The 13,730-nt window shown below is 38.3% G+C and overlaps 1 protein-coding gene across 2 annotated transcripts in view; it reads right to left on the reverse strand.

The window, feature by feature from the left end:
• Window positions 1-8,427, reverse strand: part of cacnb4a (calcium channel, voltage-dependent, beta 4a subunit) — a 68,663-nt gene extending 60,236 nt beyond the window's left edge. The window contains exons 1-2 of one of the 2 annotated variants that reach the window (XM_038277732.1): window positions 8,161-8,427; window positions 4,629-4,712 (exon numbers count right to left, since the gene is read on the reverse strand). In XM_038277732.1, the coding sequence (XP_038133660.1) occupies window positions 4,629-4,712; window positions 8,161-8,223 (147 nt within the window). In that variant the 5' untranslated portion in view covers window positions 8,224-8,427. The remainder of the gene's footprint in view (window positions 1-4,628; window positions 4,713-8,160) is intronic. The other variant, XM_038277731.1, reaches the window with a different exon arrangement.
• Window positions 8,428-13,730: the final 5,303 nt, after the last annotated feature.

Raw genomic sequence — 13,730 nt, forward strand, 5'->3', positions numbered from 1 at the left:
AATGTTTTTCCAAGCTTCTATTGTCCAAGGAGTGGCACCCGGTGTGGTCTTCTGCTGCTGTAACCCATCTGCCTCAAAGTTCGACGTACTGTGCGTTCAGAGATGCTCTTCTGCCCACCTTGGTTGTAACGGGTGGTTATTTGAGTCACTGTTGCCCTTCTATCAACTCAAACCAGTCTGGCCATTCTCCTCTGACCTCTGACATCAACAAGGCATTTCCGCCCACAGAACTGCCGCTCACTGGATGTTTTTTCTTTTTCGGACCATTCTCTGTAAACCCTAGAGATGGTTGTGCGTGAAAATCCCAGTAGATCAGCAGTTTCTGAAATACTCAGACCAGCCCTTCTGGTACCAACAATCATGCCACGTTCAAAGTCACTCAAATCACCTTTCTTCCCCATACTGATGCTCGGTTTGAACTGCAGGAGATTGTCTTGACAATGTCTACATGCCTAAATGCACTGAGTTGCCGCCATGTGATTGGCTGCTTAGAAATTAAGTGTTATTGAGCAGTTGGACAGGTGTACCTAATAAAGTGGCTGGTGAGTGTATATCAAGATATATACAGATCTGTTATATTTCTATATGAAAAGAAAAATGGAAAATGATGTCATTACATAATATATTATAATAATTTAACTTTGTTGATCTCACAATGGAGAAATTAACTCTCTGCTTTTAACCCATCCCCTCTGGGGAGCAGTGGGCTGCCATTGTGCTGCACCCAGGGAGCAGTGTGGGGTTAAGGGTCTTGCTCAGACCATCATTATCATACTATGAAGATATAAATAGATATAAATAGATATAAAGTTACTTTATTATTTAAGGAATTTTCTAAGGATTAATTAACTATTATAATTGTATATGCACTTTTCATCTTCCGCTTTATTTGGGACCTTGTCATGGGGGCAGCAGTCCTAAAATGAATGAATAAATTGTTCATGTATATTATAATTTTAATACCAAGCACTTTCTGATTGTTTTTCTGAACTCTTCCATGAAATACAAATGTTTAAATAAGAGTATTTTTTTACTATTAATTTTTATAACAATGTTCACTTCTTAAGCAAACATTTTAGCCGGGTAGCACCAATTCAATTAGTGCAGCAGCATCTTTCCAGTGAAAAGCGTATCCTGCAGCCTGGAGAAACCACCTTAAAAAGGTGCTTTTCATGGACACTGTGGGAAAATATTAATTCAATTTACATCTGAACTTAGACGTTTCAGCCTCCTCTGAGAGTTTCTGTTGTAAATAACTGTATTTTGTAATGAAAGGAGGGAGGTGTAGCAGCTGTTACTATGGATACACCAGGGAATCAAAGAGAGCCCACTCGCTTCTCTTCTCACCTGATGACGAACGCGCGGACGGTGACACAAACCACCGCGGGGGTGTTACAGAAACCAGTGAGGGTTTAATAAAGACAACCGGTGAGCATCGGCTTTAATATCAACCTCCGTCCTCCTCGTTGACTTTTGATACAGGTCTCCTCTTTGTGTCCCGCTTGTTGTCTTCCTCCTTATTGTTTCACGTTTCTCACCTTCCTTCGGATTCCCTGCTGCAGGAACCCTGCAGTTAAAACATCTGGTCTATTATTAATGCATGTTCTGATTAAAATATGCTTCCTGTACAGACAGTTTTTAAAAATGTGTGGATAGAATTAGATGTAATAGAAGCAGCAGCCTCAGGAATGTAAAGCTAAAATGATGCTACTTTTTAAAAGGAAGGCACAATCGAATGTAAGTCCTTTGTGTTTTCTAAGGTTATTCATTCAGAGGGCTCTTTTTTTTTTATCTTTTTCATAGTTGCACGCACAAAGGAGGAAGTAGCCTCTGAATTCAAACACAGCAGCCTTTATGAATAGGAAATTATTAATGAACCTTAACAGATCGGGCTGTTAGCCGGATTTCCAGGTTACCATAAATACAGGTTGTATTTTATTACCCTAAACTAAAGAGGGACACAGAGGCTCACATCTCAGCAAGAGATCGTCTGATGCCAAATTAATTCCTTCCTAAAAGAGGGCCATGAAATGATGCCTATAGGTCAGAAATCAGACAGGATATTCTGCAACTGTGGATTTAGATGTCAAAGCTTAGAATGATAGGGATGGACGTTAGCAGCTCATCCCAAACATCTACAGTAAAAATGTCACTTTTTAAATAATTTCGCTCCAGCTTGGGGCTCATGTACTCTCAAAAGGTCCCTATATAATGAAATGTTACTATCAAAACAACAGCTTTCATAAAGTTGCTGTAAGGATTCTCTTATAGCTCGGTTGTTAGAAAATGAATATTCATTTACATGTTTTGCTACTTCCGTTTAGGGATGGAAACAGTTAATTGGATTAATCATGATGCATTTATTACATCATTATACAAATATAACCCATAAACATTAATAAACATTTGGGTCACAATTAGTATAAACAATTTTTCTATTTAAAGAGACATCTAAGTTTTAACTGAAAAATATCTTGGAAATAATCTTTTTATTTGACCTTTTATGCCTAAAACATCCTTTAATGAGCAGAATAATACTTTAACAGTTCAGCTCTTATGCATCTATAGGCCTAGAGGCTATAAATATTTATTTACTTTGGGTCTAAAGTTCACGCGCTGTTTCTGCAGAGGCGACGTTGCGGACGTCCATGTTAAATGGGTCCAACCTAGTAAACAAGCAAAGCATAATATTCAAGATGGATTTTGTGGATACTCTGAAGCAACCAGCATCTAACCCAGCTCAGAAAGAAATGGAAATACAAGCATAAGTAACAAAAACGAGAAGAAGAGAGCTGCAGAATTGAGAAAATATATAGAAAAAAAAAATATATATATATAAAGATACTATATACTAGATGCCACAGATTAGCAGACCGGGGTCCGGATCCGGACCCAACCTGATTTAAAACATTTATAAATTACTACATGTTGTCTGACGACAGTGTCTGATTTCACTTGCGCCGCTTCTCCTGTTAATATGGTAAAGCCCTCCGTAGCGTCCGGGACCAGGCTACAGGTGATACAAATAATCCAATCAGCTGTGTCAGTCTGGGTTGCTGCGGAGAGCCATTTTTAGACACAGCAGGCAAACCTGTGGCAGAGGAAGTGTGGACTGCTGGAAGAACGTGAACTGGTGAAAGAAAAGTGAAATGGTGTGCTCAAAGATGACCCTGCACATTTCGAGTACGTTTGGCTCAACCTGCTACTGTGAAGCAGGATTCTCCACCATGAACAGAATCAAAAATAAATAAGGATCCAGGCTCAAAATGAGCACCTTGATATGTGCTTTAGAATGGCTTTGTCTCCATTCAAACCCAGGTTTAAAGCCTTGCAGGGCAGCATAAAGCCCACTGCTCTCATTAAGCCATAAAAAAGAAAAAAAACAAAAAAAAGGTCAGTTCAGGTGTTTTATAAAATATATGAATCAGGAAATTGTCTATATACCGAACTGAAAGATTGTTGTTCTCTACGATAAAACACACTTTAGTTTTTAAATTCAAATTTTTTTTTTTTATGTTTAAAATCTAAAATTTTCTTTTTTCAGTTAAAAATTCAATGTATAACATGGATACATAGAAGACTCATTTTATTTCAGTGTTAAATTCTGTTTAAAGTAACAGATTATAATTAAAAATTTCTCCAGACCTTTACTGGTTGATGATTTTCTTTATTCGTACCCTGCAGATTTTTACCCTTACTGTATACTATACTATACATATATATACTATATGTATATATGTATACTATACACACAAAATATATTGTTTTCAGCTTCTATCTGCCGAACAGGACAGTGTGTTTGAGTGGTGGAGGGAGATGAACTAGATGAACAATAAGTGGGAAGCTTAATGGGGAATTCAGTGAGTCATCTGGAGCAATAAGATGCCACTCCCAGACTGTTTTATCTTGTAGATATTGTTTTCAGCAATATATTGTTTTCATATATATATATATATATATATATATATATATATATATATATATATATATATATATATATATATATATATATATATATATATATATATATATATATAGATAGATATATATGAAAACAATATATTGCTGAAAACAATATCTTTTTTTACTGGACAATAAAATTTAACAAAATTTGCAAATATTTGTGGAAATAAAACCTTTAAATGACTGATATAAAAAATAACTAGAAATCAGAAACTTGCTCTATAAAATAGCTTAAATCAAACCCTGCACGTCACAGCAATATGTTACAAAGTAGAGGCTTATGTTCTTTTAAAGTGTACAGCGTGGCTAAAAGTGTTACACTCAAAAATACCACAGCAGTGTGCTCTTCATAGAGAAAATGATTAAATCAAAGGTTTATTTCATACATCTGCAACTGGTTCTTTTACAGACCTAAAGACACTGAAAAGAATCAATATAGATTAGTTTGTCGGCCCTGATTTACAGGAAAGAGAAATAATTTTAAAAATGCCACTAATACAAATGAGACTAATGTTAAACATTTTGTATTTCTCCATAAAAGAAAGTGTCTGGATAAGGTCCACTGATAACCTTGCAACACATCCAGGAGGCAGAACAAAATTCCAAGAGATAATACAGGAGTCCCACCCCCCTCCGCTCCCTCCTAATGAAATCCAGGCTCCTACCTGTCTCAGGATGAAGCTTGTGGATGTGGTGCTGCCATCGGACCTCTTCAGGCGACTTCGTCTGGAGTACGTTCCTCTGTTACCCTGGTGATGCCAAAACCACACAAATAAATGTAAACACGATTTGTTTGGCACGCGAAATATATGAGACAGATCTCAGGAAGTCGTGACAATCCATGAATCGAGTTTCAATCTTTTGTGTCGATATGTAAATATAGTTTGTTGAATGAAATAGTGGAGTTTCTATTCATGATCAGGTTTCGATCCGTTTGGCTCGTCCTGTTTTCTATCCTCACACAGAAACTCAAGGTCACCTGCTTCTCAGCAACCCCATTAACACCAACATCTCACCCCCAGGGATTAAAGAGCATCTGGCCTCCATTTATTCTGTCCTCTTCACTGACCTGATATACAGTCAGTTTTTTAGCTCCTCAGGACTCAGTTGTGGACTGATTGATTCACTTTCTGATCCCTTGTACCTTTTGGTCGTCGGTTTATTATTTGCTGAAATGTGCGATGGCGGGCTGCTCAGGGGAGCAGTGGGTAGCACTGCTGCCTTGCAGCAAGAAGGTTCCGGGATTTGATTCCTGGTCCGGGGAGTTTGCATGTTCTTCTTGAGCATGCCTGGGTTCTCTCCAGGTACTCCGGCTACTTCCCACAGTCCAAAACCATGACTGTTAGTTTAACTGGCTTCTCTAAATTCTCCTTAAGGCCAACTAATGCTTCTGGCGCATAGCCTCTGCAACCGTCAAATCTGTTTCTGTCCGCGACCACGCCCCCTGCGCAGGATTTCTGCAACTGTCGTCGTGCACCTAAAGAAAATACTGACTGCACGTCGGACAGTCGCAAACCCGCGCAGAATACAAGCGGATGTGCGCAGACAAAAAGCAGCTGTAATTGGTCCTTGGTATGCTTTTCCGGCTGTCTGTGTGGTCTTCCTTCTCGATTCGGAGCGGGGGCGCGCCATTTTTAAAAACAGAGGACAAACTACAACGGACAACTTATGTGTCTTCCTTTGTCTTTTTGCCAACTCCATTAACAGAACCTAACAGAACTGTTCCTATTCGATGTCTAGTAACTGTAGATCCAGCTCTGTGACCGTGATATCTTGCAGACGCGCCATTGTTGTTTTGGAAGATAAACCATCCCGCCGGCGCGACCGAAGTTCCAGGGCGTACCCTACATCTCGCCCATAGACAGCTGGAGATAGGCACCAGCACCCCTTGCGACCCTGCTTGGGATTAGCGTGACGGAAAATGGATGGATGGATGGATGGATGGATGGATGGATGGATGGATGGATGGATGGATGGATGGATGGATGGATGGATGGATGGATGGATGGATGGATGGATGGATGGATGGATGGATGGATGGATGGGTGTGCGATTGCCTCTTGTGCAGCCACTATTTCCCCCTAGGATTGGCCTCTATTTATTTCCATAAATTCTGAAATTCTTCTCCATCTCTGTTAAAGAAAAAGCTCGCCACACCACCACCTTGTTGCAAAGTAGAAATGGTGAATACAATTTAAAAAATTCTATTACGAGGCCACTTTTTTTTTCACTCTAATTACTGTGTCCCCTAAATATTTTTTCAATAATAAAATAAAATGATTGCAGTCCTTTAACAATGCGTATCTTATTATTCAAAATGAACCGTTCTACCTTAGCTGTGGATCTCTGCAGTTCCTCCAGAGTTACTACAGACCTCTTTAACTTTTTACTTATAAAATCATTTTGTAGCAAATCCAAAATCATATATTATAGTTTGTGCTTGACAACAGCAAAACCCTCTGTTTTCGCTAACCTGTTAGCTTTCATAGGAGATATGTTCCAGTGTGATGATGTAACGCCTCTCCTGAGGTGACATAACAAACATCTTAGCTCCATCTGTATGTGGCATCCTGTCCCCTGATGACTGGAGACAGCATCTGGACACTTTCTGATTTTCTAATGCTCAATCTGTACCCTAATCTGCGAGGGGGAATGGCTGATCTCAAGGGAAGATTTCAAGAAAAGTGAAATAGCTCAGAACAGATTAGCACTCCTAATAATTTGTCATAACTAGTGTTGCACCAATGCCATGTTTTGGCCCCGATACCGATACCTGGCTGTGCAGTATTGGCCGATACCGATACCATAATTGATGTGTTTGTGTATACATGAAGAACTGCATATTACTTGAATGTAAAATAATTGCCATCATGGGTTTGTCAAGCTGCTGCCTACCTTTGTGAAGCAGGAGAAAGACTAATACAAAGTGAATCCAGTAGAACTTTTTATTGCCTACCTGTAGGCTCGGACTGGGAACGATTTTCGGCCCTGGCATTTTTCCACCGGCAGACTTAGGGAAGCACAGCCAAACACGTGTGTCTCGAATGTGAAACACCATACGAATACACATTGTGGATTAACCGGTCTATCTTCCATCATCACACGAAACCATCACCAACACTTCTATAATGCGGTTTTACTGGCTTTGGTTATTAACACGGACGCGACAATCACTGACCCAACCTGTAACAATGCACGTAAGACGGGAAACGTTAGCCTTTAGATGCAAAACCCCATCATGCACCGCAACATATTTTTGCAAAATATTTGAACATCGAATATAAGAGGAACACTGTAGTTTTGTTTAAAGAAAGCATTTTAGTTGTATTATAATTTAGTTTGTTGCAAGGATTTACAGTTTGAAGAAATAGAAAATTACACCATATGCCAACCGTCACAAGAATGTGGATGACAAGGAAGTAGGGTTGTCACGATACTAAACTTTTCAACTCGATACCGATACTAAGGAAAATATTCGATACTCGATACCATTTTCGATACCACAAGAATAAAAACAGACACCAAAAGTCTACAGAAATATTTTCATTTCCCCGCCCGATACGGGTATCTGTATCGGTGCAACACTAGTCATAACTGGGGCAAAATGGGTCGGAGGGTCAATTTTTTATTGAATAAAGATGTCTTTAATAAAAGCTGTTTTTTAAAAAAGGATTGTCATTTTTTTTTTTTTACCTTTTATTGTGATCTGCATGTTTTTCTTCAGATTTTCCAGAGCAGTTACAGATGTGGGACAAAGCTTCCTGACATAAAGCAAACCCTGCTGAGATCCCTGATCTGAATCACTCGATAGATGACATCATATAATGAGTTCCATTAGGAAATGTTTAATAATTGAGCAGCCAATTTCATCTTCTTTCTCTTTAATACATCCATTCCTCTCTGTGTCTGTGCTGAGCTTCTCTCCCTGGATGATGACACCTCAGGGAGAAGTGAGGAGTGATGAAGACTGGATCTGTACTTACATCCAGAGCAGTTTGAAATCAGCTCAGGGTCTTTTGAGGGTTCCTGTCTTTTTAAAAAAAGACCAATTTCCTTCTCATGTATTTTTTTTAGAAGGAAGATTAATTACTACATCTAGCTTTTTGTTAAATTATACAACCTTTAGAAAGTTTTAAAGACCTTTATTCATTTTTTATAATTTTTCAAGATATTTTTTGTTGTTTTTTTCCCTCTTACCTGAAAGACAGGCTTCTGCAGCCCGTCTCCTATCCCGTGTCGGGTGTAGATGTGCCGGGACATGTCAGCCAGCTCGTCGGTCCAAGGCGGAGGCTGCCGCTCCGCGCCGCCCCACTGGACCTGCTGCTCCGGCGGGCAGTGCGACGCCGGCTCCAGCTTTACGGCGCTTCTCAGGGGAACAACAGAAGAGGACAGGTGCTGGGAGCTCTGATGGATCCCACACTGCAGCAGAACTAGCACCACAGAGCCTTTTAACCATCCTCCTCCTCCTCCTCCTCACATCACAAGCTGTGCTGCGTTCACGTTCAAAGGACAACGTCAGGATTTCAGAAACTCGGCACAGGAGGGAGACGACCCAGAAATAGAAAATACAACAAATTATAAGATTCACAACGTTTTCCACTACTGGGGAAAGGTTTAATAGCGGCTCTAGTACATTTTCATAAGGGTGGACAGCAGGGGCGGAGCTAGATGGGGACCCATGGCCACCCTTTGCTAATCATTGGCCACCTCTACCATTTATTCCCATCTAATACAGGTGGTGGCAGCAGTAATACTCTCAAGTGGAATATTCATTAAAATTTTTCATATATTACTTTACTATTATTTTTTTTCATGTTTTCATATTTCTTGACAACAAAAATGCTGTGGTTAATTATACACATCAATATACTAACATTAAAGATGATAAGTACAGAATTCATGGTCTTTTCAGAACTAGATTTTGTAATATTGGGTAAAGAGAAAATAATGTGTCTGCAAGTCATCTAGGAGTCTTCAGTGAAATTATAAATAGATAACTATTGTAATAAAAAAAATATAAAATAATTGATTTATGTAGATAAGAGCACTTCTAAATATAAATTTTATGCAGAATGATTATCGATAAAAGTAGGTAAGTAATGACAGTGGAAAAGATGTTTGCCTCAGAACTCAAACCTAAAAGTATTTAATCCACTATACCTTTTATCTAGAAAGCATAGATGTTTAAATATATGTCTCTATTTGTTAGCTAAGGCTGTAGGAAAGTATAGTTTGTCTTATCTTTGGCCTGACCCTGAGGTTCTGGTGCCCATCCACTTTCGGCCATCCCTCAGTGTACAGTGGTTATTGCCTGGCCACCAGGGGCGTGCACACATAGACACTAGGTGGTGCTAAAGCACTAGGAAGTTTGCCCTCTATCAAAGAAAATGCCCTTTTGAAACTCGTTTTTTTTTAATTATTATTATTCTTAATATTATTAAGATTTTACTGAGGTCGGTTTTGAAATTATCTTTTGAAAACCTGAGCCATTAAAAACGACTGAAACAATGCCCCGAAATGACCGACCTACTTGCGCACAGTACACCCGACCAGCCTCTCTCTCTTCCTTTGTCACGTGAACTCGCTCAGTCGCCCGCAGGGCATGCCAGATGCGCAGCATCATAGCAGTTTTCAGATAGCAGGAACGGTCGCTGACAGGCTGCTTCTCCCGTGCCCCATTAGCCAGGTAATATACAGATCAAGCAGAATCATTTTGTTGTGCATTAAAATGTCTCATTCAGCAGCACCAAACACGCATTTTGCCGACTGGTCACCTGATAAACTAGTCGTCTCCTTGTAAGATGCCATTTTACTTTTTATATTTTGTATCCATATTTTTTATCTTAAGTGTATACATTAGTCTATTTTTATTGCATGACGTATACCCACAGTTTTTAGATATTTTTATAATTTTATTTACCTATTCCATATTATATGTTTCATGTTGCACGATTGTACCATAAAAAATTCCTAGTTTGTGAACTCCTTCACTAACAATGGCAATAAACCTGATTCTGATTCTGAAAGTTTTACACTGTAGCCCAAGTCAATGACAGATAACGTGAGGACGACCACATAGGCTACAAATAATTTTGGTAGAGTTTGCAATTGCAAATCTATGGAACAGGATTAGGGCCACTGAAAAAAAAAAATAAGTTAACTGATTTTTAAATTTTATTTCAGTTTAGTATGGGAAAAAAGTCAGAATGCTGACTTTAATCTCATAAGTCTAACTTTTTTCTCATAATTCTGACTTTTTGCTGAGAATTCTGACTTTTTGCTCAGTATTCTGACTTTAATCTCAGAATTCTGACAATAAAAAAGTCAGAATTCTGACTTTTTTCCCATGTTAAACTGAAATAAAATTTAAAAATCAGTTAACTTTTTTTTTTTTCAGTGGCCCTAATCCTCTTCTGTACAAATCTATGTGTTAAGACAAACGTTTTCTTTTGTATAGGTTTTGTTAGGCAACATAAATTAACACATTTTGGTCTCTTTATTGTCTTAATTGTATATTGATTTAGTAATTGCAGCACAATGCCAAGAAAGGAGGGTTAATCGTATTGAAAAATCTTAAAAGCTGTTCACATTTTATTTTTAAGTGGTTTGTGCAGCAGGTATTAAAATAGCTATTATTTTGTAGGCTACCATAAGTCATATCCACGTGACAAGACTTCCAGTCATGTTGCCCTAATAGCCCATTATTTAAACTAATGTGGCATATTTGTTAAAGCTATTATTATTATTATTATTATTATTATTATTATTATTATTATTATTATCATTATTATTATTATTATTGTCATGATGGTTATTATTAATATATTGTAGCCAGTCACAGCAGGGAAGCTCTATACCATCAACATATAACAGGACAGGAGATGAGGAAGAGTTCAGGGAGACACAGAGACAGAAAAAGACCAGGATGAGGGAGAACAGATGGATGAGAGAAAACAGGGAGATGAGCCAGATGAAAGAAGTATGCTTTAGTCTGTTCTGTTGGTGATGTGACTTTTTTCCATTGAAAACTCACGTTTAGAGAATGTTACAAATAAAAGTCAAATTTCATTCAACATGCGTTTATTTTTTTTTATAATTAAGTGTTACACCTGCCCCCCAAAATGTCTGTGCACGCCTCTGCTGGCCACCGTCAGAAAACATTTTCTGGCTAAGCCTCTGGTGGACAGACATGGACTTAGTGATAGGCAGGCACTGACGCCAGGTCAAAGCATGACAGGGGTCACTGGCACTGACACCGGGTCAAGGTATGACAGGGGCCAGTGGCCCCTTAGAACTGGCTCCTGTTATGGCCCCTGTAGTGAAAATATGTAAATATAAATACTCATCTATATGAATAACCCTGTATAATAAACTAACTGAAAATAAATAATTAAAGCTGTCATACGTGGACGCACTGTATATAATGTATATGCACCTTTTTCCTCCTTTGGCACCTTCTTCTTCTCCTTTGACTATTTGAGCTGATTTAACGAGTAAATTTCTCCACTGTGAGATCAATAAAGTCAATCAATCTATCAAAGCATATGGAAATATAGCTAAGTCTATTGAAATAATTGTATTTTCCTTTTGATTAGAGGAGGTATTCCAAAAGAGTAAAAAAAAAAAACAATCCACCGGACTTTGTTTAAAAATTTGAAGACGTTTCGCTTCCCATCCAGGAAGCTTTTTTAATTCAATATGTCAGAAATAGCATTGAGTTCGAGGTTTTATAGAGTGGAATAAAAACAAAGCCTTTTGCCAATGGAATAAGAAGATTTATATTTAAAATAAGGGAGGAAATTCCCATTGAATTGTTATAAATAAGCTAATGGAGCTCTAACATGTGTTTTTAGAACAATTACATTTTTTTTTACAATTCAGTCATAAGTGGGATCACAGCTTTCATCTGATAGATCAGGAGTTTGAAAACTTGGCTTTGTGGCTCACTTAATGTACTTAATGATGCACTCTTTCCCCAATAGTTATTTAGTTTTCCCTGTTTAATTTTTTTTATTTCTTTCTGTGGCCTTATAAAAAAAGCACTGGCTCCACCCTGGCCTTCCCTGTAAATTTAATCTAGAACCGAAATTATTTTTTGGTTCTAAATAACATTGAATAGGATTAGCTGTTGTTCTTTAACTCTAATCTCATAGAAGACTCCTCTATGACTGAAGAGACAAACTTGTTGGATTAATTGTACAAGTTATTCTACTTTAATCATATTATACTTATACATTCATATTTACACATTTGCATATTCCTGTATACTTGTATTACACAAAGTGTTGAAATGTTTCACTTGCTGTCTTTCTAATGCTTGTTATTAGTGTGTGCAAGGTCAGGAGAATGGAGGATTGCACGTACTGGCACCGGATGAGGAGTGAAGCACTCCTTATCTCATGATATTGTATGATGTGATGCAGAACTTCTGGTACCGACTGGGTTTCAACCCCTCCCTTTAGCAGTCGGAACCAACATTGTAGCCAGGGCGTTTCCTTTAATAAAGGCTTGTGAGGGCAGAGCTGTTTCAGAGTGGTTTGGAGAATTGTAACTGAACAGTCTCTGATCACTCTCCTTGCAAGTAAATCATACTAAAATTCTCTGTGTCTTTATTTTTACAGGTTACTGCATAAAATGTTTGGTGTTTAAACCTAACAAAACTCAACCCCATATAACAGAAAAACGAATTCTCAGTCCCCTTTTAATGTAGTTTATTGTGGTGAATCATTAATTACTGTATTTTTGCTGTCAGGATTTGGTTAACACACTGAATTTGAAATGTCAAATTAGGACATTCAACAACATGGTATCACTGCTGCCACCCTCTGGTTAAGATGAAAAGTGCTTTTTTCCAAAGTGGGTAAATTAAAAATTAGAACTTAATTGATCTCACAATACTGAGCATGTGTGGGTTCTCTCAGGCTACTCCGGCTTCCTCCCACAGTCCAAATGCATGACTGTTAGGCTAATTGGCTTCTCTAAATTCTCCTTAGGTGTGAGTGTGAATGGTTGTTTGTTGTGTTTGTCTCTGTGTTGCCCTGCGATGGACTAGCGACCTGTTCAGGGTGTACCCTGCCTCTCGCACATTGACCGCTGGAGATAGGCACCAGCACCATTCGGGACCCCACTTGGGATTAAGCGTGTTTGAAAATGGATGGATGATCTCACAATGCTGAGCATGTATGGGTTTTCTCCAGGTACTCCGGCTTCCTCCCACAGTCTAAACGCATGACTGTTAGGCTAATGAGCATCTCTATATTTTCCTCAGGTGTGCATGCATGGTTGTTTGTCTCCGAGTTGCCCTGCGATAGACTGGCGACAGATACAAATACTTTTTTTTTTCCCAAATAAAAACAATCAGAATAAAGGTTCAGTCTCAGCTTGAAAATTAGATCAAATCTATCAGTTAAGTACAAAGAGTGAAATCTAGTATGCCATGGCCCCTTTATAAAATAAACACTAATAAGTGCTCAATGATATTTAAGGTTGTTAACATAAACATTCTAGTCATCCGTTCTCTTAGTAATAACCTGTATTCCCAGCAGTGGGGATTTTCTTTGTAATCCTGCACCAGATCTGTGAAAAGCAAACAAGAAAAAAAGCTAAAGCTCAACCTGAATATTTACCATTGGGTAGATTATATTTGCTCTGCAACACCACACAGCACTGACCTTTAAGCTGTATATATATGAAAAAAAAGGAGCAGCAGTTAGAGAAAGGGTAAGTCTGATGAATAAATGATGCATTCTGGGTAAATCAGAATTAAT

The sequence above is a fragment of the Cyprinodon tularosa genome, unplaced genomic scaffold (genome assembly GCF_016077235.1).
Source record: "Cyprinodon tularosa strain WSP-4 unplaced genomic scaffold, ASM1607723v1 ctg134, whole genome shotgun sequence".
Classification (NCBI taxonomy): domain Eukaryota; kingdom Metazoa; phylum Chordata; class Actinopteri; order Cyprinodontiformes; family Cyprinodontidae; genus Cyprinodon; species Cyprinodon tularosa.